Here is a 27,819-nt window from a genome sequence, read left to right as displayed (position 1 = left end):
AGTTTAATTTTTAATTTAAGTAATGTTTAATTTTAAGTAATTATTTGGGCTGCGCGGGCTCTCTGTTGCCATATGCAGGCTTTCTCTAGTTGCAGGGAGTGGGGGCCACTCTCCAGTCGCTGTGTGTGGACTGCTCACTGCGGTGGTTTCTCTTGTTTCAGAGCATGGGCCCTAGGGTGCTCAGGCTTCAGTAGTTGTGGTACTTGGGCTTAGTTGCTCCACAGCCTGTGGGATCTTCCCAGACCAGGTCTCGAACCCACGTACCCTGCACTGGCAGGCAGATTCATATCCACTGTACCACCAGGGGAAATGCCTGGAGCAACTGTGTTTGTTGGAAGTGGTAGGAATTGTTGGTATCGGGGATCTTTGTGAAGCCTTGCTAACGGGTTAGCACGTGCTACTTGAAACACCAAGTCATAAACGTGTGACTTCAAGGCTGATGGTTTGAATAACTGTGAGGGTAGTGGTACCTTTCCTGTGGGGGAGCAGGTTTGAGGGAGAAAAATCGAGAGTTCTGTCTTGTGAGGGTCCCGAGGCACATCCCAAAGGAGGTTTCACTGGGGCCCAGGGAAGAGGTCAGTGTTGTTGTTCAGTCGCTCAGTTGTGTCCGACTCTGCTACCGACTGCAGCACGCCAGGCTTCCCTGTCCTTCACTATCTCCCGGGGTTTGCTCAGACTCATGTCCATTGAGTCGGTGAGGCTATCCAACTGTCTCGATCTCTGTCGCCCCCTTCTCCTCCTGCCTTCCGTCTTTCCCAGCATCAGGGAGGTCAGGGTTAGAGCCAGCTAAGTGGAATCAACATTTGGGAAGCAGGGACGGCCAGGGGAATGGAAACAAAGCTCATGGGAAGTGAGTCCGGCCGGTCTGAAGCCCGAGCCCCAGGAAATTAGAGGAAGAGGAAGCAGCAGAGGCTTAGAAGTAGCCCGGGAGATTGCAAGAAAAGCAGGAGAACGTGAGTCCTAGATCTGAGGAGAGAGCTCACAGAGAAGAACAGGGATCTGCTGCGTTCAGAGCAGCTGAGAAACTAGGAAGACAGAGACAGGAGACAACGAACTGCTGGGTCTGACAATGAGCTGCTTCAGTGACGTCTGGGGCAGAAGCGTGACAACATAGAGAACAGGAAGTGATGGAGGAGAGACGGGGGTGCAGGTTAGCTTTTCAGGGAGAAGAGACCTACATGAGGTCAAGGAGTGAATTCTGTTTTGAAATGTGAAATTGTATTGCATATTCATGTGCTGATAGGAATAATCTAGGAGGGAAGGAAGGAGGGAGAAAAAGATACTGAGGGAGAAAGAGGAGAGAGGACACCGAAGGAACAACACCAGAAGTGAGAGGGAATGGAACTCAGCGGCCAAACTGACCTTGGGCAGGAATCCGGAGAGCTCAGGATGGGACAGGTAGATCCGACAATTTGGTGATACATTTTCTCAGTAAACAAGAAGTACTCATCGGTTGAAATTGAGGAGGAGGAAGGAATTTTGGAAGTTTAAAGCAAGAGAAGAAGATGTGAAATAGGGTGCTGGCAGAGAAAGAAAACAAATCCAGTTGTGAAATGCTGTTAAGGTTCTCCTAATGCTTATACAGCTTTAAAGACTGACTCCTCTGTGCGTGTAACTTACTGGTTGGTATTAGGTTATATCTAATCACTCATGACTATAAACAATAGTGCAAAGACATTTTTAAGCATAAAGGGTTTTTTTTTTTTTTTAAATTTCAGATTATTTCCTTAGGCTAGATTTTCAGAAACAGATCTATTAGGTCAAAAGCTCTTCATTCATATAATCAAGCTTCCTTCCCAAAATATTATTCCAGTTAACATTGGGGCCAGCAGAGGGTGAGAGACAATTTTATCACTTTCCTGCCAGGACTGGGCAGAAACATCTGAAAAATACAAAACACAAAACTTTGTTGGTTTGATAGAGAAAAAATGAGTTGTCTTAATCTGCGCGCGTGTGTGTGTGTGTGTTTTGGAACATCCTTTCATGTGTTCCTTAGCCATTTTTATTTTCAAAGCACCTGTTTTGATTCGTTGACTGGGAAGGTGAGTTCAGATGAAGGAGAGCTTTGAAATCCTGGCTGAGGAGTTCTCATTCATTGGAGAAGGAGAGGGTCACAAAGGCTTTTGAGGGAAATGACATGAGAGCCGTGTTTAAGGAAGTTTAGTCTAGAAGGAGAATGCAGGATGGACTGGAATGAGGAAAAAGTGGTATCTGGAAGTCCAGCTCACCAAGTGGTCATTCAGGCAAGGAACGATGAGGCTCCGAGTCTGGATGGTGGGAAAGGAAGTGGAGGGGAAGAAATGAAAGCAGACACTTTGCAGAAACAAGCCACAGGGATTGGTGCTTTACTGGATCCAGGAATAGATCAGGGATGAGTCCAAGGTGGTTCTGGAAAAAAAACCAGAGCTTTCCCCTGTAACCCTGGCTAGATCACTGAATCCCTTTGGGGCCGTTTCCCCATCTGTGAAACAAACAAACGGAAAAACATTCTGCTGTACCTACTCCACGGTATTTGCTATGAGAATCAGTAGAAATAATTTAAGTAAAAGCTTTGAAAAGTAAGGTATGGTGTAAGGGATGATCCCAGAAAGAGAAGGTGTGGCTGGACAGTGGGTGGTCGGGGCAACGGATGTCAGGAAGAGCAGCGATCTGGTTACCCACGATTGTCTCCACTGCACTGACCTGCATCTCAACCAAGTTCCTATCACTCTGATCCTAAATTAAGGCTCACGGCATGATCAAACAAAGCTCGAGGACTTGGACTGCACCCAAGGAGGCAGATGTGTAACCGGAGAGGTGAGAGGATGGAGCCAGAGATGCTGCCGAGCTGACATCATCTGGCCCGGGTCCCTCTTCCCACCACGTGGAGGAGAGAAGGGGCGAGAGAGTGTCCAAAGTCAACAAGCACAGCTCCTCTTTCTGGCTTGGCCGCACGCTGCATGACAGCAAAGGCACGGACCTGGATGTGTGACTATCAGGCTCTGAAGCCTCATCGCACTGTTCTCCTCTGCTCTCACTTATTTCCCTTCTCACAAAAATAGGCCAGTTACTCCCCTCATTCTTTCCCCCCATTCCTCCAATCTTCTGCCCATACTTGACTATAGTTGTCTTCCCTAGTTTCCTTAACACCTTAACCTGTTACTACCTGTATACAACCTATTCTCTGTGATACAGGCTCTGTTCTGCTGTGGAGCTCACCTTTTAAGGAGGGCTCCCCTTTCAGTTTGAATTTTTCATTTTGATTAATTTCAAAGATTTTAAAAGTGCAGGAAAAACATAACCCCTGTGCTCACCATTAAGATAACCAGATGTCAACATTTTCCCACCTTTATTTTATATAAATGAAGTTTATAGATGCTTTTTCCCTCTCTCCAGGGGTACCACTATCCTAAAGTTGGTGCATCTTGGTTTCATGCAGGTTCTGGTGCCTTGTCCACATAAATGTCTATCTCTATAGACTATAATATTGTTTTGTGGTTTTAAAAATTCCAAATAAATTGTATGATATAGTATATATCCTTTTTTAACTTGGACATTTTTCTGTTCTACAATGTTTTAATATTTATCTTTGTTGATACATGCAGACGCAGTTAATTTTTAACTCATGTAAAATTGTATCAAAAAGCCACAGATTTAAAAAAAATTCACCTCTCTCCTGTGGGATAGTTTTCACTCTTTTGATCTTTACCAAGAAGGCCTAAATGCACAGATGACATAGCTGTGCGCACATTGTTATGCTATGTATCCTCGTCCTGGGTTATAGAGTATACCCATTTTTGACTCGATCAATTATTACAAAATTGTCTTTGAAAATATACCAATTTACACTTTAACTAGCAATGAGCAAGCACTTCCCTTTCCCATTTACTTACCAATACTTGGTGTTTTCAGGTGTCTTTAATTGGTAATATTTGGGGTGTAAACATCTGGATATGGGTTTAATCTGTATCTCCCTGATTACTTGTTGGGTGGGTGGAATATCTTTTTTCAGTTTGGTTGGCCATTTGGGCTTCTTTTCCTGCAAATTACCAGTTCATGTCCTTTGCACATTTTCCTCTTACCCTTTTTGTCTTGTTCTCAATGATTTTGGGGTTCTTTCCATGTTTCAGATACTGAGCATGGGTCAATCTGTTAAAGTCTTGTTGGGTCAATCTGTTAAAGTCTTCTCCATTCTATAAGCAGTCTTCTAAACTTTGTTTATGGTGGATTTTTAATATACACACTTTTAAAATCCTGAGGCAGTCAAATGTATCAATCTTTCCATTATCCTCTGTGCTTTTTGTTACTTGTTAAATAAATATTTCCTATTCTGATATCATAAAGCATTTCCCTTATATGCTTTCCTCCCCTCAAAATCTGTTTAAATCAGTTTGATTTTCCTCATTTAGGTCTTTAATACACCTAGATTTCCTTTTGAAGGGAGTACGTATATTGTGTGAGATAGGGACCTAATTTTTACTGAATAAATAGCCAATTATGCCAGCAAGGGTTACAGAATAATCTGTTCTTTTCTCACTGAATTGTGAAGCAAGTTCTGTCAGATACTAAGTTTCTACATATTTGTTCTGTTTTTAGGCTCTCTCCTACACAAGTGAATCCACAATTAACTTAGGATTGCTTGATAACACTTCCTAATCTTTGGTATGAGTTGATGCTGTTTTCAAAATTGTCTTGGCCCTTCTACACTACAATACAGATTTCAGGTTTAGCTTGTCAAATTCTATAAAAAGCACTGTTGGAATGTTGATGGGAATTTCTCTGAATTTATATAATTCAGCACATTGGGGGAAATTGTCCTATTTATTTTTAGCTTGAAACAAATGAAACTCTCAATATTTTGACCTATAAAAATGACTCACAAGTGGTTCACCTTACTAATATATGTCCCCTTCTAAGAATACCAAATATCTCTGTGTTACTTAGGTCTTGTTTTACATCGTTTGATAGCTTTAGGATCTTCTCTTTAAATATATTGCTTTTCAGTTATATTTTCCTAGATAAAGTTATAATTTTTGTTATTATGCAAAATGGCGTTGGGTGCTTTGAAGAATCACTTTATCTGCATATTCTCTTCCCCTTTGGGTGTTCGTTATTAGAATGAACAAGTAGAACTCAGAAGCATGCTGCCGTACTATGTTTTCCGGAGATAATTTAATTGTAGGCCTGCTTCTTTCCAGGAGGATTGCTTAAATAAATTCCAACCACAAAAATCAAGACAATTCCTGTGGAAACTTACAATTTATCATTGTCAACACTCTCTTCTTCATCCATCAAAGTTAGACTCAAATGACATTTCCTCCATGAAGCGTCCCACGATCACCTGTCAGAGGTGCTGATTTGTATCGGATGGAATTTTATGCCCTTCATGTTGCATATTTTTGAATTGACTTTGTACCTATTATGTGTGCGTTTTTCAAAGGTAAGGAATAAGTTTTACTCATTTTCCTTTTCTCTAGAGTATAACAAAATGTCTGACTGATGGTAGGGAATTAAAGTTACACTTAATAAAATAAAAAGTAATCTTTGTTACGATGGTCTTGGCTTGCCAAATAAATGATAAATGTTTTGAGGTAGGCATATGATAAATTTTCCATAAATGGTAGCTAGGATGATGATGCATCCAATTCTGGGTACCTAGTAAATAATCACACCTTTAGATTGGCCATTCTTAAAGGAATTCATGGGTTTCCCTCATAGCTCAGTTGGTAAAGAGTCCACCTACAATGCAGAAGACTCCGGTTTGATTCCTGGGTCAAGAAGATCTGCTAGAGAAGGAATAGGCTACCCACTCCAGTATTCTTGGGCTTCCCTTGTGGCAGTATTCTTGCCTGGAGAATCCCATGGACGGGGGAGCCTGGTGGGCTACAGTCCACGGGGTCGCAAAGAGTCGGACACGACTCAGCGACTTCATTTCACTTCACTGGTGGCTTAGCTGGCAAAGTATCCGCCTGCAATGTGGGAGACCTGGGTTTGAACCCTGGGTTGGGAAGATCCCCTGGAGAAGGGAAAGGATACCCACTCCAGTATTCTGGCCTGGAGAATTCCATGGACCGTATATAGTGACCCACAAAGAGTCGGACACAACTGAATGACTTTGACTTTCATAGGAATTCATTAAGAGCTGTATCTGAATTAAGGATCAGAAGAGCAAAAATATAGATTTAGGATGGTTAAAGGTGGCCCAAGAAAACTAGATGTCTGATTGATTTCCCACAAATACCACAAAGGAGATACTATGTATCTAGTCAAACTTTTGGGGTTTGGAAAATTATATCTGGGGAAGAGAAATTCAAGTTTAGTAAACTTCAAAGGGTGACAAAATTCAGACATGAAGGATGATGACTCATTAAGTAGCACTAAAAAGATGAATGATTCCAATGTTTTCAAATGTTCACCATGCGGCTTCTTCCTTCATTGACAATTTGACTCTAAGATCAAGCCTTGTGGCAAAGCCTTTACAGATGTAAGAAAAAAAAAAACGTTGGTGAAGTACGGAATAATCTGAGACATAGTGAAATGCAGCCTTATAATAATGTGCTAAGTTGGAAGAGAGTTGTGAAATGTTGAAAACATATAGTCTAAAGGCAATCCAATGGGCAATGTGATCCATGGTGAGACTCTTTGCTCTATAGCCTTGAAAAAGATAAAAGAAGAGAAGCTTTTAGAAAAGAATTAGATTAAGGACAGTGATGGGGAAAAAAAGCTGTACAATATTCTTCTCCATGCAACCACTAAATAAGGGAAAAGCCATCCACAAAGGTTCTTTCATTTGGGATAATGGCTATTGCTTCACTAGTTTCACTTTCCGAAGTGGGTTATGATAACAGAATACTTTTTAAAAGCTCTTAAGAAATTGTAAACCAGATGCATTGAAGGGGTTATGGTTGAAGTGAGCACCTTGAAACTGTGCCCAAAACACATGTATTTCTAAACACGTTAAAGCGAAAAGCACTTTTTTTTTTCCTGCTCTTTCACTGAATTTTACTATTGTTCCAATGAAGTATTTCAAGATGCTTTGGGCACATAAAAAAGGTGTCAAGTGGTGCTAACTCTGTGGTTATGAGCTGTAAAACCTTAGCTATTCACTATGTATGTCTATAAATTATAAACAGACACGTGTGTGCTCACACGTGTAACACACACACCCTGTCCCTGCCCCAACAAAGTCTTATGGTGTGTCCAGACTTACCATAGCCCCTTCCGTGTGGTTGAAGGAATTTATACCGTAGGATACAGACAGTTGCCTAAAGTGGCCTTTCTGTGGGTAGTATAGTATAGTTCTATGACCATTTTCAGGCAGGAAATAGTATTCCATTGCTCAAGGGGTTAAAGGCAAGAAGGTCTTTCTCCATCAGTAGAATAGCTAAATAACTTATGGGAACACATACCATATTATAGGGCATGGCTGCTTAAAAAATTAGGCAGATAATATGTACATAGAAAGATCTCCAAAATAAATTGTGATAAAGCAAGTCATGAAACAAAACACAGAGTGTGAGCTCAACTCAGATTCATCTTGGAGATGCTGGCTTTTCCCAGATCACTCTATCATAATCCATTACCTTATTTTGTTCACCACAGCAGTTACTACTATCTGATTGTATGTATATGCTTATAGTTTTGTTAGATTTATTACCTGTACTTTTTCATTTGAATATAAATTCAAGGTCCTTGTTTTGTTTCCAGCACCTAGTGTATTCCTGGTACAGGGCTGGCTCTCAGTGTATAGCTATGAGTGAATCCCAGCTATCTTTTGCCCCATGAATACCTATGCCCCATATTTGCATGGGATTCCCTAGTGGCTCAGTGGTAAAGAACCCGCCTGCCAATGCAGGAGACATAAGAGATGCAGGTTTGATCCCTGGGTCCGGAAGATCCCCTGGAGGAGGGCATGGCAACCCACTCCAGTATTCTTTTTTTTTTTTTTTTTAATATTTTTTTGATGTGGACCATTTTTAAAGTCTTTATTGAATTTGTTAGAATATTGTTTCTGTTTTATGTTTTGGTTTTCCGGCTGTAAGGCATATGGGATCCTAGCTCCCTGGCCAGGGATTGAACCTGCATCCCTTGCATCGGAAGGTGAAGTCTTAACCACTGGACCACCAGGGAAGTCCCCCACTCCAGTGTTCTTGCCGGAAGAATCCTATGGGTAGAGGCGCCTGGCAGGCTACAGTCCACGGGGTCACAAAGAGTCGGACACGACTAAAGCGACTTAGCACCCACACATGCATATTTGCATAAAGGCACATATATAAGTAAAGAAATGGAAAAATCTAACAAAATACACATCAAACAGTTATCATGGGTTAATTCCCCCAAGAGACAATTTTATAGTGTATTCTATTTTGGTATTATGTGATCACTTACAATTTAAAAGTATTCATGTACTACTTATTTAGTTAAAATAAATAACAGTAATTTTTTATTACAAAAATGAAATGGTGTAGGTCTCTTTACTATCAGCAAAGAACCACTGAATGAAAGTTTAAAAGCAATATAGATCCAAATACTTGTACATCTGCAAAACTTTATGATACTGACTATGGATAGGATGATGAAATATTTTTGAAGCAAGCAAAGCAGATTTATGCTTCCCCACAGTTTACGATTAAAAAAAAAATTCTTTTGGCCAGGCTGCATGGCATATGGGATCTTAGTTCCCCAGCCAGGTATTGACCTGGCATTCCCTACAGTGGAAGTGCAGAGTCTTCAAGGGAAGTCCCCCAAAATTTACAAATTTGGATTAAAGCAATAAAAGGACAACCAAAATTTATTCCATCAGGAGACTGGTCCCTATGGAGGGAGGGGGAGAGAGAGAGAAGGGGCGTGTGTGCGTGTGTGTGTGTGTGTGTGTGTGTGTGTGTGTGTGTGTGTGTGTTAGGGTTGGGGCATGACTTATAGTATGTTAGACTGGTCCCTATGGAGGGAGGGGGAGAGAGAGAGAAGGCGTGTGTGTGTGTGTGTGTGTGTGTGTGTGTGTGTTAGGGTTGGGGCATGACTTATAGTATGTTAGACTGGTCCCTATGGAGGGAGGAGGAGGGAGAGAGAAGGTGTGTGTGTGTGTGTGTGTGTGTGTGTGTGTGTGTGTGTGTGTGTGTGTGTGTGTTAGGGTTGGGGCACAACTTATAGTATGTTAGACTGGTCCCTATGGAGGAAGGGGGAGAGAGAGAGAGAAGGGGCGTGTGTGTGTGTGTGTGTGTGTGTGTGTTAGGGTTGGGGCATGACTTATAGTATGTTTCCTGTGTGTGAGTTTTCATGATAGTTGAATTATGACTGAGTGAATGAGATGGCTACTTATACTAATATACAATCTTATTGTGTAAGATGTCTTAGTAGCAGATTACACGAAAATCAAGTTTTGATTGAGTGTGGGTGGAGGAGGAATGAACTTCCTTGATTTGGCGTTTTCAGCAGTGATTTCATCTTGCTGAGCTCACAGATTAGATTATCCGAGAATGTATCTGTTGGCATATTTTCCTTAATTGTACTGGGTAGAGTGGTGACCCCCCACTGCATCGTTGGGTGTCACTTTAGATCCTGGGTAAGCTGTTTCAAGTTCCTCCTTGGGGAAAGGAGGCGTTTCCATGCAAATACTGGACTTGTGAGGTAGAAAAGCCTCATCTCATTAGTTTGCAAGAGCTGGAGGAGTAAACGGAGGGCAGGTAGTATCTGAGTTTTCCTTCTGTATAATCACCTAGGCTTCCGTGTAAGCGGGAAAATGTGGATTGGGGAAGGAGACCCCCTTCTACTCCAGGAGCTCAGACCACAGCTCTTAGTCTTAGAGTTAGTGACCCTGGACAAGGTTCAGCCCCCTCCCGGTCTCTGGGAGAAGCTGTCCTCCTCCACCCCCACCCATCTTTCTTCCTCTCTTCTTTGTTTTTCTTACTCCCCCTTCCGTTTTCTCTGCTACTGGTCTCTCAAACATTGCCTGCTCTCTTCAGACAAAACAAGCTGCCGGTTGCGGCCATGCTCAAAGGACAGTTCCTTGCGTCCCAAGAGGTCACAGAAAGAATCAAAAGAGGAGGTTAATTCACAGTGGGAAGGGAAGAGCTTTAATGGTATGAGGTTTCCGTTTGAGGTGCTACAGAAGCTCTGAAATGAGATAGTGATGGTTGTATAAGCTTGTGAATATACTTACTGCCACTGAACTTGGCACTTTTAAAGGAAAAAGTAAAATTTTTGTTACATGTATTTCACCACATTTTTTTTTTAAAGGGAGAGTTTGTTCTAAAGTGATGCTCACATTTGCAAGATTTTTCCCATTTCTTACATTGCAAATTTTTCACTTGAACATTCAAGAGGACTTCAAAAGAGTAAACAACTAGCAGGGGCTTCTCGTTCACATGAGTGAGTCTGTGCCGGCTCATGTGTGAGTGCTCTGCTGGGTCTGGCTGGGGCCAAGAGCTGTCAGGAGGCTTTTCTGGTCTGAACGGGGCTGAGGACATGCGCTGGAAGAGGCATCCAAGTCGTCTTCCTTGGGGCAAGCATTAGGATATGACACAATGCTAGGTACATATGAGAAAGAGCTAAATGTGGTGGAACTCGAGGATAGAGAGATTTGAGGGTGTCGGACTGAGTCTCCATGATAACTCCTACTGATTTCCAGCTCAAAATGGGACTCCACTCACAGGTCATGTTACTTTTCTCGATGTAAACCCTACAGCTCCACTGCTGTACATGTGTCAGTCTCACTGAAGCAGCTGAATGTTAGCTAGTAATTCAGTTCAGTTCAGTTGCTCAGTCATGTCCGACTCTCTGCGACCCCATGAATTGCAGCACGCCAGGCCTCCCAGTCCATCACCAACACCTGGAGTTCACTCAGACTCACATCCATCGAGTCAGTGATGCCATCCAGCCATCTCATCCTCTGTCGTCCCCTTCTCCTCCTGCCCCCAATCCCTCCCAGCATCAGAGTCTTTTCCAATGAGTCAACTCTTCGCATGAGGTGGCCAAAGTACTGGAGTTTCAGCCCCAGCATCAGTCCTTCCAAAGAACACCCAGGACTGATCTCCTTTAGAATGGGCTGGTTGGATCACCTTGCAGTCCAAGACTCTCAAGAGTCTTCTCCAACACCACAGTTCGAAAGTATCAATTCTTCGGCGCTCAGCCTTCTTCACAGTCCAACTCTCACATCCATACATGACCACTGGAAAAACCATAGCCTTGACTAGATGGACCTTTGTTGGCAAAGCAATGCCTCTGCTTTTCAATATGCTATCTAGGTTGGTCATAACTTTTCTTCCAAGGAGTAAGCGTCTTTTAATTTCATGGCTGCAATCACCATCTGCAGTGATTTTGGAGCCCCCAAAAATAACGTCTGACACTGTTTCCCCATCTATTTCCCATGAAGTGATGGGACAAGATGCCATGATCTTCGTTTTCTGAATGTTGAGCTTTAAGCCAACTTTTTCACTCTCCTCTTTCACTTTCATCAAGAGGCTTTTGAGTTCCTCTTCACTTTCTGCCATAAGGGTGGTGTCATCTGCATATCTGAGGTTATTGATATTTCTCCCAGCAATCTTAGGGATGTCCTTTAAGCTTATATTGTTGTCAGAGATACAAGTAAACCAAGCCCTGAGAAGATTCTAGCAGAAGTGTTCTTCTTGGAGAAGAGCTACTGGGGTGTCTACTAGTAGGGCTTGGCCCTTCTCTGTCTGGGTACCTAGACCCCCTTACTTTAGAGACACTGATGGAAGGGGAAGGGATGACGTAAACAGCCGCTTCACTGATCACATGAACTGACTGACTGGCTCAGGTCAGGTGACAGAGCCTACTCACTCCCCACTCACTGCCTTCTGTGTGCCTGGGCAGCGTGGCCTCATTTCTTTCCTGCAGTGTTTCTTAACCTATTTTGCACCATAAGGGTACATTTCCATGAGGAAGAAAAGGCAATTACTCTATAAGTTTTGTGGAAGGTTAATAGACATTTCTGAATTTTGTTCTAGGAAATAAAGCAGAAACAGCTTGAGAGTGACAGTCAGTTTATCATCCCCCGGCATCAGCATCCTTGTTCACCTTTCTCCTCTACTTTTCCTCAGCATCTCTCCCAGATCCATGAAAACCACTTTATGCTTCAGGTGTAATTCTGTCCCCTGGGTACTAGGACAGTCAGTCACCTTGATTTAAATAATCGCTTACGGGTACAGAGATTTGCATCAGCGACACGGTAACAATAGATCATTGGATAAATAACTCTGGTGACCAAGATCTCACTTAGGAAGGAGTATTGATCAGTGATTCCTCTTCCAGCCTCTGTCCGTTCAAGATGGAATTTATTCTCCCTAAACTCTTAGTAACAAAGGTCTATCTAGTCAAAGCTATCGTTTTTCCAGTAGTCATGTGACAGCTGAGTGCCAAAGAATTGATGCTTTTGACCTGTGGTGTTGGAGAAGATTCTTGAGAGTCCCTTGGACTGCAAGGAGATCCAACCAGTCCATCCTAAAGGAAATCAATCCTGAATATTCATTGGAAGGACTGATGCTGAAGCTGAAGCTCCAATATTTTGGCACCTGATGTGAAGAACTGACTCATTTGAAGAGATCCTGATGATGGGAATGATTGAAGGTGGGAGGAGAAGGGGACGACAGAGGATGAGATGGTTGGATGGCATCACTGACTCAATGGACATGATTGAGTAAGCTCTGGGAGTTGGTGATGGACAGGGAAGTCTGGCGTGCTGCAGTCAAGGGGGTCGCAAAGAGTCGGACATGACCGAGTGAACTGAACTGAAACTCTGTGGTTCGAACCCTACTGCTTTAATTTTAAAATATTCTGAAAATGCCTTGCCTAGGGTCCTAGAGATTTTGATGATGGTTTCTTGGGCTTTACTAACAGCATCACAGGTCACTATCACCTTCTGTTCTCTGAAATATTTTTAGAGAAGAGTGTACTTTTTTCAGCAGTTCATGGCTCTTGTCAGGAACCCCACTTTCTCTGTGCCCCCACTTGGGAGGTGGTTCTTGCTTACGCTGGTGTAGCCCTAAGCTGGGCCTGCCTCCTGCCACCTAGGCTTTGCAAACCGACCTTGATTCCTTACGGTGTCACTCCGAAGCCCCCAGCCAGCAGCCCCTCTTCTTGTGCTTACTTCGCTGTCACAGCATGAAACATCTTAGAACCTCACTGGAGAATCTGGGAAGAGTGTGAGCTAGAAAGGGGACTTTCTGATCATTTGGGGTAACTGCCAGTCCCATCCGCAGGCAGGTGCAGGGGTCACCAGGACACTCTGGGGGAACCAGGAGTTCTCCAAGGTGACTTTGTAACATTGTTCCAAGTCTGGGTGCAAACTCTAAATATGGTGAGCCTAGCAGAAAGAATGTTTCTTAAAGGAGCTTCCCTGTCTGTAGACTGCTAAGAATCAAATGGTCCTCAAAAGAGCCACTGCCAAAGAGAACATGTCTCCAGCCTAGAGTCCTTGTAGTGATGTTCTGGCGCTGGTCCTGTCTCAGGACCTTTTTCTTTCATGTTTGGTCCTTTACATTATACTCATTTTAGCAGCTCCATTCTTTGGTCACCTGTCCCTTCAAAGGAAATATGTCTCAAATCACCTCCTTTCAACACTCTGTACCCTACCATCCCTCCTAGTTGTTCCCAGTTGCTTCCTGACTTGGGTCTAGTTCGGAGGTTCTCCAATCTTTATCACGTATTTTCTCTTATTTCCTCTTTATCTCTCTTCCATTCTATGTACTCCACTAAAAATGGATGATTGAGAACCTGCTGTATGCTCAGCATTAGGAATCAAAATGAAAATATTTCAATTAAAAGCACAAAGGAGATGTATTTTTACTTGTTTGATTTAATAGTTTACCTTATTCCAGTTTTTAGACTCATTAACTGTGGTGCCTATTGACCTATGACAGTGAGTAGGGACACACCTGGTTGCTGCTTGAAGAAGTTGTATTCACTCAAACACACACACTATTATGTTAGATGTGTGCTTATTCTGATTTTCATTTTCCTGTTCTGCGCTATATTCACAGAGCTTAGCACAGCACCAGACACAAAACAGTGCCTTAATGATGTTTTATTACGTGAGTAAAAAGACTGTAAGGCTGATACAGAATCAATTTTGGACCTTCTGAGATTTAAAAGTAACTGGATTTTGGTTCAAAAGAATTTTTAATTTTATATATGGCATGTCCACTTTTTAAAAAATGCTTGAAATGGTTTTAATATGCTTTACATTAAAAATAAATTTAAAAAATTCAGTGAGGTTTTTAGGAAGCCTAATCGTTAAGAGTTGGAAATGAGAAAATCTTCCTTGTTTTCAATGCTGACTTATGCCCAAAAGATCATTTAAAACTAGTGTCTGTCTATTCTCTTCTGAGTGATGGGAACTAGTGTTTAGCTCCACATGGTGTATCTGTATCCAGGGTCTGGGTGTCAGAGTTGCTCTTCTGGTTTAACGCTTGGTCTGCTACCCACTAACCCTACCACTTAGTCATTTCTCCCATGTTTCTGCTTCCTCATCCCTTAGCTCATCAAACAGGCATGATAATTTAGCAAACCCCACAGAACTGGTGGGAGGAGTAAACAAAGCAATATTAGTGAGGGGCTTCAACGAGGACCGGGCGCCTAACAAGAGTGTGTCAAGTCAAAACAGATCTGGAAATGTGGCTGATAACAGCACCTGCCTCAGATGCTGGTCGACAGCCGTGGAGGGTAAATGAGACTTTCGTAAACTCTTAACAGCTCCTTGGGTATCTGGTGAGCACTCAGTACATTTTTATTATTATTTTTGATAAGGAAGGCCTATAAAGATAGCATATCTTCAAAGGTTTTGACAGTCACACATGAAACCAGAGAACAGCTGAGTGACGTGCTGTACGACGTGGCGTGGGTTGTGAATAAACTCGGGCTTCGGAGAGAAAGCAGCATGATGTGTGCCACTGGATGTGAAAGGGGGCCCTGGTGGCCAGAGGCCGGGGGTGTCTTCTAGGTTAGGGAGCCAGGGTAGGCTGTCGGGGGCCGTGGGGTAGATGGAAGTTAGCAGGCTGGGCGCATGCCGTCCAGGCCCCGCAAAGCCTGTGGTTGTGCCGGGTCGTGCAGCTGGCAGTGGGAAGCCCGCCCCGTGGGTACCCCAGGGAGAGGGCCTCCTGCCCCCTGAAAACACACTTCCCTGGGCTGCATGCTTAGGGAAGAAGTTGCCCTCCCCTCATTTCTCTCACCAGCTATTTCATCCCCACTTGTCTAGAGCCTTAATTCTGTTGTTTTTGGAATCGAGTAAGTTGTCATTTAACAAAAAAACAGTGATAATGGGCTGGATCCTGTCAATGATCCAAAGTCACTGAAATGCTCTCGGTATATGAGTTCTTTTTGAGTTGCCAGGCTTGGTATAAAAAGAGGCATCTCAAGTGTCTAATGGAAGTACAGTTTATTCTCAGGTTACTAAAACCCAGTCGAGCTTTCAAAGGCTTAGGCTATGATGGACTAGTTCTCAAGTCTTTTTCAGCCTGTGATCTTGATGTTTTTCGATATCAGCTTTGGAACAAACAGTGAGTCAAGGATGTTCACTCTGGTTATCAGTGATCTTCACTTATCTATACACATGGACAACAGGGTCACAGTCATAAGAGTGTGTTGCACTGGCTGTTGAATTTGCTGCCTCACATGGGAATCTTACATATGAAACTTTACAAACACCATATACATGTAAGCAAGAGATTCCCCCCAGAAAAGTTAAGAAATTCCTCTCCAAAAAGCTACGGTAGTTTTAAAGCATGAATAAAAGGAAGAGAGAGAGAAAATCAACAACGTAGTGTAGCCAAACTCAATAAATGCTAATAATAGCATATTGGTCTTCCCTGGTGGCTCTGCAGCAGAGCATTAGCCTGCAATGCAGGAGACCATCTATAATGCAGGAAACATGGGCTCGATCCCCAGATTGGGAAGATCCCTTGGAGGAGGGCATAGCAACCCGCTCCAGTATTCTTGCCTGGAGAGTCCCACGGACAGAGGAGCCTGGCAGGCTATAGTCCATGGGGTCACAAAGAGTCAGACACGACTGAGTGACTAACCCACCACCCCAATAGCATATTAGAATGATATTTAGGAAAGATTTCATATAATTTATATAAGACTCTTTATACTCATAGACATGCTTCTTTTGGCCCTCGAAAGATTAGAAACAGTTGTGAGGAATACATTTTTGTTAAGTTATTTGACTTTTGAGATGACATTAACCCTCTGATACCATTTAACAAATTCTGTCAACTCATGGGCCAATTTCTGTATAAATTTCTGTATAAGCCATGACTGTGGGTCAACCAAGTTATATTAACTCATTTAAACCATACTACATTCCTATGTGGTTGGTATTATCTCAATTTTATACATAAGGAAAGAGAGGCTCAAAGAGTAAGTATAAGCAAGTTTCCCAAATTCTCTGACCCAGGAGGTTCAAGCCCTCTCAACCCCTCTTAATATTTTCTGTTTGTAATAACTTATTTTCTCTCCTCTAATCCCAGAATGGTTGTGGGCTTTCAAATTGGTTTAACTCTAATTCTTTAACCCATATCCAAAGTATGAAAACTGAATTTAAGTCAAATTCACTACTTTCAAAGAATCATCCAACATCTCATAATAACAGTTCATAAAATATGGAATATATTTTGTGATCAAGTCACTTTGGGGAACACAGAACTTGAAACCACAATCCCACCTGATTTCTTCAGTATAGGACTTCTTTGGATCCTTAATAAAATACTAATGTGAACTCCGAATGTCTAAGGAGAGCCTATACAGACATTGCTTCCCAAGTTGCTTCCTTATTCACATATTCATCCTTTTATTTTGTTAGAATACTGCAAGGGATGAATTTTTTCTGAAACTATCCTTTTTCTTTTTCTTTTTAATTGGAGGATAATTGCTTTACAATATTGTGTTGGTTTCTGCCCTACATCAACATGTATCAGTCATAGGTATATGTATGTCCCTTCCCTCTTAAACTTCCCTCCCACCTCCCAGCCCATCCCACCCCTCCAGGTTGTCACAGGGCACCAGCTTTGAGCTCACTGTGTCTTACAGCAAATTCCCACTGGTTAATCTAATTTTACACATAGTAATGTAAATGTGAAACTATCCTTCTCAGTAGCGTGTCACTTTGCCTCTTTGCACCTACATTTTCTATTCTCCAAATGGAACTCAAGACAGTCCGAAAGTCCCTTTAGCTTTAAAAATTCTATGATGAAGCCTCTCCCCCCACCACCCAAAGTCTAGGCATTTGTGCTACCAAGTGAGCTCGCTAAGGATAGAATGAGATTTGTTGAAAACCACTCCATTCATTCATTCATGGAACATTTATGGATTGCCAACCACTCCGACAGGTTTGGAGGAAAAAAAGACAAGATACAAATAACATGAAAGACACTGTCTTCAGGATGAGGGCATGATATGATGATAAACATAGAGGAAGACAACATGATACAGTACAGGAAGGGGTCAGTAGCAATCTGTGTGGGTAATACAGACTCACATGAACTGATGACTATAAAATGGCTCAGGAAGAGAACAGAAATACTCCAGGATAATAAAGACTCTTGGAGGACCTGCCTTCTCTTTGCAGGTGTTGAGTAAGGCTTTCTGGTGGGAAAACACCCAATCTGCATCTGAAGGGATGGGTCAGGCTTCCATGAAGACACACCAGGCAGAGGGGACACAGGAGCAAACAAAGCATAGAGTTTGAAGCAGTGTAACACATGTCATGTGTCAAGAGCGTGACAGTTGCTAGAATGTAGCGTTCAAGGCAGGGGAGCATACAGCTGTGTGGAGCAGGCAGGGACCACTGTGGAGGGCCTTCCTTGTCAGATGCTTGAACTTGATCTTGCGATGGAGAGCCAGTGGAGGACTTGGAACAGAGATGTGACATTTTAGGCAACTGGGTGGCAAAAAAGATGCAAAGAGAGAAGAGAGGTAGGGAGACCAGTTAGGAGACGCCTGCAAATGTCCAAGTGAACACCTGAACCAGGAGACTGACAAGAGGGAAGCAGAAACGGTTCATATTTTGTACAATCTGCTCAGCCTGATGGATCAGAGGAAGAGGGGGAAGAAGGTGGACCACCTTTGGTGTGGATGATGGATACACGGTGTCTATACAAGAGGAGAAGAATCATGTGATGTGATCAGTTTTGGACCTGCTTGGTGTCCGGCCTCTCTAAGATATTTGTAGATACCTTAAAATTGGTGACGTTCTACCAGAACCTTTTCCTGTGCATCAAACACAAACAGATTTCATTTTGAGTAGAGGATTCTCATGGAAGGAGGATTCCGCATTGCCAATGTTTGAATTAGGTTGTTGGGAGGTTGCAAATAAATGGCAAGTTTATCTTTACTATAAATGTAATTCCTAGTCAAAATTAGAAATAAGTTCATTTTAATTTTATTTAAGGGACTTCCCTGGCAGTTCAGTGGTTAAGACCCTACTTCCAATGCCAGGGCATTGGTTTGAGCCCTGGCTGGAAAGCTAAGATTGCACAGGACCCATGGCCAAAACACCAAAACATAAAAAAAAAGGAAACAGAAGGAACATTGTAACAAATTCAATAAAGACTTAAAAAAAAAAAGGTCCACATAAAAAAATCTTTATAAATCTTATTTAACTAGGGAATCACGAGACATACAACAGATAATGTTTATACTTGTGGATTTAAGTCTAGCTTTTTTTGTTGAAAGAAGATCAACAAACGACCATCAGTTTAAATGGGTTTTTTTTTTTTTTTTTATCAGTATTCCAAAATATAATTTTAAATATTTTTTAAACCAAATTGTTGAAATCAGTATCAGTGAACTAAGGAGATTATAAATCTACTCTGAACTTAAACTATGCCAGGCAGTCAAAGCTCTGCTTTACCTCAAACTGGAGGAACTAACTTCTCACTTTTCCCTGTTGTCCAGATGAACTGAAACATTTTCTGAGTGGCTCTTACCATTTTCTGAATGCACAATTTTTTATTTCTATTGTTTTTGGCAGCTTGTGGGGTCTTAGCTCCCAGACCAGGGATCAAACCCAGGCCCCCAGGCAGTGAAAGCTGAATCCTAACCACTCGACCACCAGGCAATCCCCTGAATGCCTAATTTAAAGCAGACTCTGAAAGACTTTCTATGGGCTTAGTAATATGGTCTATATAAGAACTGATTTCAGTATCCTTCCCTGGAAGTGGCTTAACCATGAATCAGAGCTCAAATAGGATTTTTGCAGTTCTATCAGCAGCTTTAGACATCCTGGAAGAAAGCTATAGGGATTTTAAGAGGCTAAGGAGAGAGAGGAAACTCAACAAAAAAAGTCTCTTACCAGGTTCTTGCTGTATTTTGTGGTTGTTTTTAAACCAGGTTATCTGAGGCTCTGGGACGCCATTAGCATGACAATCTAGAGTCGTCGAACTGCTGATGGCGACTGTGCGGTCACTGAGGTTTCGCAGGAGGTAGGGTGCTTCCTGATCTAGTGGATAAAGAAAGGGAATTGTTGTTACTCGCAGGTCTCATTCTTTCGTTATATATGCATATCGACACTTTGCAGATGGAAAAGCAGCAAGACTCAGCTGTAAGTGTTCATTCATATTTTGTTCCCTCCATTTTTCCTGTGGTTAGCCTACCGCTTCCTCGTAAGTTACTGCAATAAACTGAAATCTGTTAAAACACAGAGGAAAATCAAGCACTCAGTTTTGTATTTTTAGATTTCAGTATCAAGGTTTTTGCCTGGCCAGCTAGTTTCCTTCCTTTCTTTGAGAGCTTTTTTTTTTTTTTTCTCTAAAATTTACAGATTTTTGCATGATATTTTAGGAACTAAAAAGGAAACAGACATAATTTTGGATATGGCTGGCAGTGAATTTTTACATATATGCAGGGAGTTACAGTGATGAGCTAACTGAATTTTGCATTTTTTGTGTTTTATTCACATGATAGTGATGAGCTAATCTAACTGTGCATTTTTGCATCTTACTAACATGGGAAGGCATGCTTGTGTCTCTCAGCAGTCAGTAACCTAAACTGTAAGGTAGCAGACCAAACAGGAGAATTTCTTGAACTTTGAAAACTTTTTATTAGGAGTGTTTCCTTCCTCCAATCCCTTCCCCAGTGCAAACAACCAAAGGATTAATTCAAGAGACAGAGGCACAGATGTGTAGTTTTTGTACTATATAATAGCACAAATAATGTATTTTATATTACTTTCTCTTAAAACATACAAATATGATACAATACAATTTATTTTAATAAAACGCCAACCAATATAGTACAACAAAATGAATTGAATACATTAGGAGGCAATACATTATAACACTAAAATCCCACACAGAAACAGCAGTACCCCAAGGCCCCGTGAGTACAGCGTCTCTATTTTAATGGAGTCAGTCCTGCTGATGAGTATACATTCTAGTTGGACAGGTGCTGGATTGGTAAGTCAAGCTTCCAAGATAGAAGGATAAAATTGGCTCCTATAATCTTTCCCAGTCTCTCAAACCATCCTCCCCACCACTTGTTGCCCATCTGGGAAGATAAATCAAAAGAGTTCTGGCATGACTCACACATTTTGTGTGATTGGTTTCTGCGCTGACTCTGCCCATTTCTGATGTCTTCCTCTCATTGAACTAACACTGTGAAAGCAGTGTGTATGTGTGTGCGCTTAGTCGCTCAGTCACGTCCGACTCTCTGCAACCCCATGGACTGTAGCCCGCCAGGCTCCTCTGTCCACAGAATTCTCCAGGCTAGAATACTGGAGTGGGTTGCCATGCCCTCCTCCAGGGGATCTTCCCGACCCAGGGATTGAAGGCCTCCTGCATTGTAGGCAGATTCCTTACTGTCTGAGCCACCAGAGAAGCCCAAGAGTCCTGGAGTGGGTAGCCTGTCCCTTCTCCAGCAGATCTTCCTGACCCACAATGCTCTGAGATGACACCTTGCAAAGAATGGCTTTGATTCCATGTCCCTGCAGAACTCTGCTGAGTCCCCACTCCTTTCTGATTTTATTCCTGCAGGGAGACTCTGTATGAGCATTCATTAGAGCAGCTGAGAAATCTCAGGTTAAAAAGTATGTTACTAAATGACTCTGATAACATGTTGACACAGCATGACGTGGCAGGGTGGCTGTCTGTTAGAAGAAACAGATTTCTCATTCAGTTTGGATTTCCATAGCTTATGATTATTAGCCTTTTCTCATTTTATACAAAATGAAATCTGAAGGCAAAAAGAACTGAAGGAGTGCTAATGTATCGACTCTTCAAATAGAGTGTGAAATGCATAACAGCAACCATCCTTTGACCTGTTTTAGTGCAGTTCTCCTAGTCTGTCGTGCAGACTCATTTTAATATTTCTGGGTTTACATTCTGTATATTTCTGGGTTTACATTCTGTCCGCTCTGTCAAGTAGCTTAACGCAGCCATGTATCAAACTCTTCCACTTTGATAACTTTTACATGCTCGATCGTTACAATTTTGACGTTTTTTACAATCAGGACCCCAGACATATCAGTGAAACATGACAAGATAATAAAGAACAGCATCATATTACTATTTCACATATTTTACAGCCAAGTATGACACATCTCATTTAAAACCCAGAACAGACCCAGATCACTGGGTTATACTTGTAGCGGCTTCCTCCCGCACATTTACTATTTCCCAGGCACTAAATATGAAAAAATAATCCATCATTATCCATAGGTCTTATTCTAAAAAGGAAGCCTGAATACATGGCCCGTCACACCCAGATTATTTTCATGGCTACAAACTGGAACCATCAACAGCACAGACAGGATCTGGCTTCCCTGACAGGTGTGTTTGAAAACACTGTTTATACGAAAGAGAACATTTTAACATAAACGTCACGCACAGCTCCCCAAAGCCCTCTCTGAACCAAACGAACATCAGACAAGAAGTAGCACGAAGATGGAAGTATGAGCAGAGGACTCTCAGCTAAATACAGAGTTCACATCAACATGTCTGAAACATACAGTATGAGGAGTTTTTCCTCTGTACCCATGTTTGAAAAAAAAAATTTTCTCCTAGGTGCAAAGTCTCATTTTTGGCAAGTTTCTAAATGGCCTAAATCAACCAAGGAATCTCTCTCTCCTTTTTTTAGTCAATTCCCACTTTATAGTCATCTATTTCGGCATTTTTAAATAGAGAAAAGGTACCCTGCACCCATATTTTTAAACCTGAGTTATTTGATGGAAACAGATAGCTGCTCTCCAAAATTTAATGAAAGGGAGAAGATCCCTTCACATGGAGAAAACCAGGATGAAAAGAATATTTCTGCTGGTTATCAGTAGCCAAAGATAGCACCCCACCAGGTCCTTTTCCTTCTCAGCATCTGTGCCCCAGAGATCTGCTGGGTCCCACAAATAAGTGGTTTATCTTCTCCATCTGGAAAGGGGCCTGAGGAACCAGCCTCACACCCTCTACTCTGTCTCAGTCATTCTCCACAGCAGGCTCCTTGTTCTTTCTTGTTCTCCTCCCCTACCCGTATGCCACACCCAGAAGACAAATGGACAAAAGTCAAAACCCACCCAATCATATTTTTTCTTTTAGAAACTCTCTGGAAGGATTCATTACTCTAAGGGATTCTTGACATCATCCTTTGTAAAATACTATGTCCTTCCTCTACCCGGGAAATGATCGGTTCTGCATGTCCAATTCACCATGTTTTTTCATTTGCTTTTTCAGCTTTATTAAAAAAAACTGAGCACCCCCCTCCCCCAAGTCCTACGGCACTAAGGCACTGTTTCCTGGAGGAACACACTGACTTATAATGAACAATTCGCCAGGCTAAAGAGCCATAGGTAAAATTTCCAGATACAATTGATTATTCTTTCCTTTGGGCTGACAACTTCCAGGTTGCTAATTGTTTTCAAAGCATTTGGGGCTCCACGAAAGTGGCAATCTGGGGAAAAGCTATTGTTTACTCCTTCACATCTGACAAAAGCAATTCCCACGTGAAAGACAAGTTTAGCCGTGGGACAGAGCTTGCTACCTAAAGGAGGAAACAGTCTGGTGAGTTCCCAAGCCTCAGGAGCTGTCATGCTGACACCTCCTACTTACTACCCAGTCCAGCCACCGCTGCTCTCAGCCTTGGCTATTTTGGTCATTAGAATTTGCTTTCCAGTAGTTCAGGCAAGTCACAGGCAATGATCAATCATAAATGAAAACAACAGAACAATGCATATGAAATTGGTGAAAAAGTCACTTTCCCCTCAAATGCAAGCTGTAAACAAGAGATTACAAATCTCTCTGGATTAGAAAATGGGATACGTTTTAGAATGACTCTTGAGTCCTGCTTCTGTAGTTTTACCATTAATCCCCAGGGGAAAAATAACCCCTATTAACATTTGCATATGAGGGAAGTGGACTTTTTTTTTTTTGGATGGACAAAGTTGAGATTGACGTTTAAGAAAATGCATTAAACCTCTGGTCACAATAGCCTTTATTTTCTTGATAAATTGATTATGGCACACCGTTGAATGGCATCCATCGAACAGGGTAAAGTTCTTTCACCAGGAACAAGAATATTGAAAACGAAGGTGTGATCCACTTTTTGTTCAGCTGCTGTCAATGGCTATGTGGTCCACTCAGGGGCAGTGAGGAGGGAGCCCACTGGACTAGTTGACTAGATACTGGAATCGCAGGAGAGAACTGGGCTTGGCCTGAGTGGACTTTTGTAATTCACACTGTGATAAAGCTTTAAGACCTCTGAATTATCCCAACACCTTGCACCTCTGGGGACCATCTTAGACGCTCCAGTTTAAAATTAATGTGCTTAACATATATAAAAAAAAAAGCATCTTCAAATAAATAAGCATTATAACTTGCTATCATCCAGGTGCTATTTACAAATCAAAGAGCAGAGGCAACAGCAGGAAATAAAGTCCGGCAGAGGTCCGACAGAGTCTCCAGTTCAAGTGTCCCTAGTTCTGGGCTGGCCAGTGAACCGATATCCATGTCCATCTTTGGTAGACACCAGCATCTGTTTAAATTATTCAGGTTGGCAGCTTGGAAGCATGAACATAAAAAGGGGTGGGCATTAAAGTGGAAGGAAAGGGTCAGTCCCCAGTTGTCGTTTATCAGGCGGGAGAAGACAGCAAAGAGCAAAACACAACAGAACCTCCAAATCCAAACGTGCACTGGGTCGGCCCCAGAGAGCGGACCCCTTTGGCCCAAACGGGGCGCCCCAAGCTGGGGGCCCCAGGCGGGCTCATTGTTACTCCTATCATCGCCAAACTCATTTTGGGAGGAGCTTCTCCTCTGAGCCGGAAAATGAGCAACAGTGACAATAAATCAAGATGATATGAGACAACTGTTACTTGGTAATGAATCCTTTAATGTTTTACATTATTTTGTGTGGTACAATCATTCCTTGTGCTTTTTTTAAATTTGGAGATCCGAGAGAAAACAGCCTTTTTGTTGCAGTGCTCACCTCTAATGATCACTTCTTTCTTCTGGAGGATTTCTTCCCCTGTGTATATGTTCCTAGCTCGGCAGGCATAGGTGCCTGAGTCTTCCAGGGAGGCGTTCTTGATGACGAGGTTGAATGTCATGGAGTGCTCTTTCATGACAGGCGTCTTTTGCTTGCTGATGCTCTGTTGCGTGGTCTGGTTGTTCACTGTCCGCAGCAAAATCCAGGTAATGTCTTTGTACAAGAACTTGCTCACCGTGCAAGACAGCTTCAGGTCCTCTCCTTCCGCAGGCATTTTGTCCAAGCTCACCTGAAATCCATGGGGCACATCTGGAAAATGAGAACAAAGGGCTTGAGTTCATCAGAAAATCAGTGTCTCAACCTGAGACTGTATCTCATCACAAGATAGTCAAGGATCTTAAGAACTGTCCCTGCACAAATGGTCTCAGCATCAGCATTACAAGGATGGTATTTATCTTTTTTTTTTTTTTTTTTTAAGGGAACTGATCAGATGTGGCAGGTAGGAACCAACTCAATTTGCTCCATCAAAGTGAGGCAGGAAATGCAAAATAGGACATTCTTAGGAGGGTATGTTTATTTACCAAATATTGCTTAGTGGAATGCTTTTTTATAACTTGGGATGATAACCCATTGCTCTATCATGTACAGAACTCCTCCTGGCAAATGGGCAAGATAGAGAAGGGATCTAAGAGGAGTTTGTGCTAGAAAAGAAACCACAGGTGCTTTGATAGGCAAATTTACTTAACTAAGTTGTGAAGGAGACAGGAAGTCCCAGGCTGGAGCTAGGAGACTCCAGTCAACACTTTAATCCTACACTTTGAACTGACAGCATCCTTCCCTAGCTGGGCTGGCCCAACATTCCTCTGCTTTTTGCTGGTACCAAGGGGCCAAAGGGAGCCAGCTATCCTGCTCAGGTACCCATTTATGGTGATTGTTCTACTTAACTTAGGGGCTTCCCTGATAGCTCAGTTGGTAAAGAATCCACCTGCAATGCAGGAGACCCTGGTTCAATTCCTGGGTCGGGAAGATCCGCTGGAGAAGAGATAGGCTACCCACTCCAGTATTCTTGGGCTTCCCTGATGGCTCAGCTGGTAAAGAATCTGCCTGCAATGTGGGAGACCTGGGCTTGATCCCTGCATTGGGAAGATCCCCTGGAGAAGGGAAAGGCTACCCACTCCAGTATTCTGGCCTGGAGAATACCATGGACTGTATAGTCCATGGGGTTGCAAAGAGTCGGACACAACTGAGCGACTTTCACTTCACTTTGGTCATCACTCCACTTCTACTTAACATAAAAGAGCAAGAGTTCTTCTGAAAATGCAGACAAGTAATTTGGGAAAGTTGCCAGAGTGCACAGAGTTGGGGGCGGATGGTTTCTAAATCAGACTTGCTCTCAAAAACATATTAAGGGACTTCTTTGGCTCCCCAGTGGCTCAGACTGCCTGCAACACAAGGAGACGCGTGTTCGATCCCTGGGACGGGAAGATCCCCTGGAGAAGGGAATGGCAACCCACTCCAGTGTTCTTGCCTGGAGAATCCCACGGACATAGGAACCTCACGAGCTTCAGCCCATGGGGTTGCAAAGAGTCGGACACGAATGAGCAATTAACACACACACTGGTGGCCCAGTGGTTAAGACTCTGCACTTCCACTGCAGGGGGGATGGGCTGGATCCCTAGGAGGAGAGCTAAGATCCTGCATGCCAAGGTAGGTAAAAAAAAAAAAAAAAAACAGAAAAATTCTTGAACCAAATACACATACACTATATCCACTTAAAGAAAACAACATTATACAGTTTCCTAAAGGGGCTACATCATTAAAAGGTATTTTCTCCAGCGACGATTCCCAGCAAACCTTCATTTCCATCCTCTTGTCCCCTCTAGCCACACCTCACAGCTTCCCTCCTCAGCTTTCTTAACCTGGACCATCATTTGGCTTCTATGCTGACAGTTCCTTCATCTCCTTTTGGACCATCTCACCTGACAACTTTAGAAAATCATTGGTTCCTGGCCCTGAACTGGCCTGCTCTCAAAACCTTTCCATTGCTTGTGACTAGCGGCATATCTGCACTCGAGCAAAGAATTGTCGCCAACATTTCACAAAGAACTTTGAAGATGAAAAGCACTATGTTATGCTATTATTATTATTATCCTTTGCACACAAAGCTATAAAGAAACCTTTAAACCTTAAGGGGACAATAGTCCAAAATTAGATATCATATCAACTCTTTCCTAAATCTCACTTTGCTTGTTTTTCTGATTTTTCTGGGCTTTGGCTTTATTATAAAGTGTCACGACTGAAGAAATGCCAAAGTATTCATCTGAAACCTGGGAGCCAGGATGGGGGTAGCAGTGGTTTATGAAGCCGTCAATGAAGGGAGAGAGAGGAGGCACCATGGGTTTGTCTGCTTTTAAAATTAAAAAAACCTAAGAATTTGCCAGAAGAGGCAGAACCAGCTGACAGTCCTTTTTTTTTCTTTTAACATAACAATAAGGTGTCAGAAATAGCCCCTTGAATTCAGCATCTTTTTATATTTGGGACACTTTCCCAGCATGAGGAGTAAACCATCAGCCATCAACTTTTACACACATACCAGGACCGAAGTCTCATGCCCTGGTTGCGATCCACTCATTTCTCAAAAGTCGGCGAGTGTCCATTTACCAAGTCTCATCCTTGTGGTTAGGACCCAAGAGGGCCGAAGTAACACCATTGAGATCATGTCGAGAGTTTCTATTTACTTTAGTGATTTGAAACTTCCTGTGGAAATAGCTCACAGGTTTCCTGATGGAAGATTTTGTTTATCTTTGCCAAGCACCACCAGGAATCTCAAAATAAAATGCATTTAGTGACATTGGGAAGCCAGGGAGATAAGGCCGGGCTGTTCCTGTTTGAGCCTCAGTAATTGCTAACACACCCACAGTCATGCTGAGTGCCAGCAAAACAGCAAAAACACACACACAGGAAGAGAGAAGCACCAAGGCAGCTTTCAGGTCTGTTTCTCAGGCGAGAGACCCTGTGGAGAGGCTGGCTTGGTTTATGCTGTCAGACAGTGCTTAGAAATGATCTATTTCTCAGGACAGCCCCTCTGCTGTTCTTTTTTGACACATGGGAGATGGTAAATAAGATGTCCTAAACTAGTTAATGAATCCAGAGGGATTTCTCCCCTTAATTCATGTCAATTTTTTTCAGCCTGAGTACAAAAACAGACCTAAGAAAGCAGGTCTGCCTTCTGACTCTCCAAGTGAAAACAAGCAATCTTCCCACACTTAAGGATCTGTAGTGGAATCAGTCCAGTCAGCAGCAGAACCAACTCATACTCATGCATCTGACACGTGATCACATCCACAGCGTCTTAGGAGATGGCATGGAGAAGACTCACCTTTGCTCAGAACAGACATTCTACCCAGGGTTAGATGATAGAGG

General features: G+C 42.5%; 1 protein-coding gene across 2 annotated transcripts in view; it reads right to left on the bottom strand.

Annotated features, from left to right (window-relative positions):
• The window catches only part of FLT1 (fms related receptor tyrosine kinase 1), a 207,153-nt gene that overhangs the window by 63,024 nt on the left and 116,310 nt on the right, over positions 1-27,819 (bottom strand). For both annotated transcript variants that reach the window (XM_052649905.1, XM_052649906.1), the window contains 2 exons: positions 24,397-24,705; positions 19,286-19,432 (listed from right to left, as the gene is read on the bottom strand). In XM_052649905.1, coding sequence (XP_052505865.1) covers positions 19,286-19,432; positions 24,397-24,705 — 456 coding nt within the window. The remainder of the gene's footprint in view (positions 1-19,285; positions 19,433-24,396; positions 24,706-27,819) is intronic.

The sequence above is a fragment of the Budorcas taxicolor genome, chromosome 12 (assembly GCF_023091745.1).
Source record: "Budorcas taxicolor isolate Tak-1 chromosome 12, Takin1.1, whole genome shotgun sequence".
In the NCBI taxonomy this organism is placed as follows: Eukaryota; Metazoa; Chordata; class Mammalia; order Artiodactyla; family Bovidae; genus Budorcas; species Budorcas taxicolor.
This window is presented reverse-complemented; position numbering and strand designations above follow the sequence as displayed.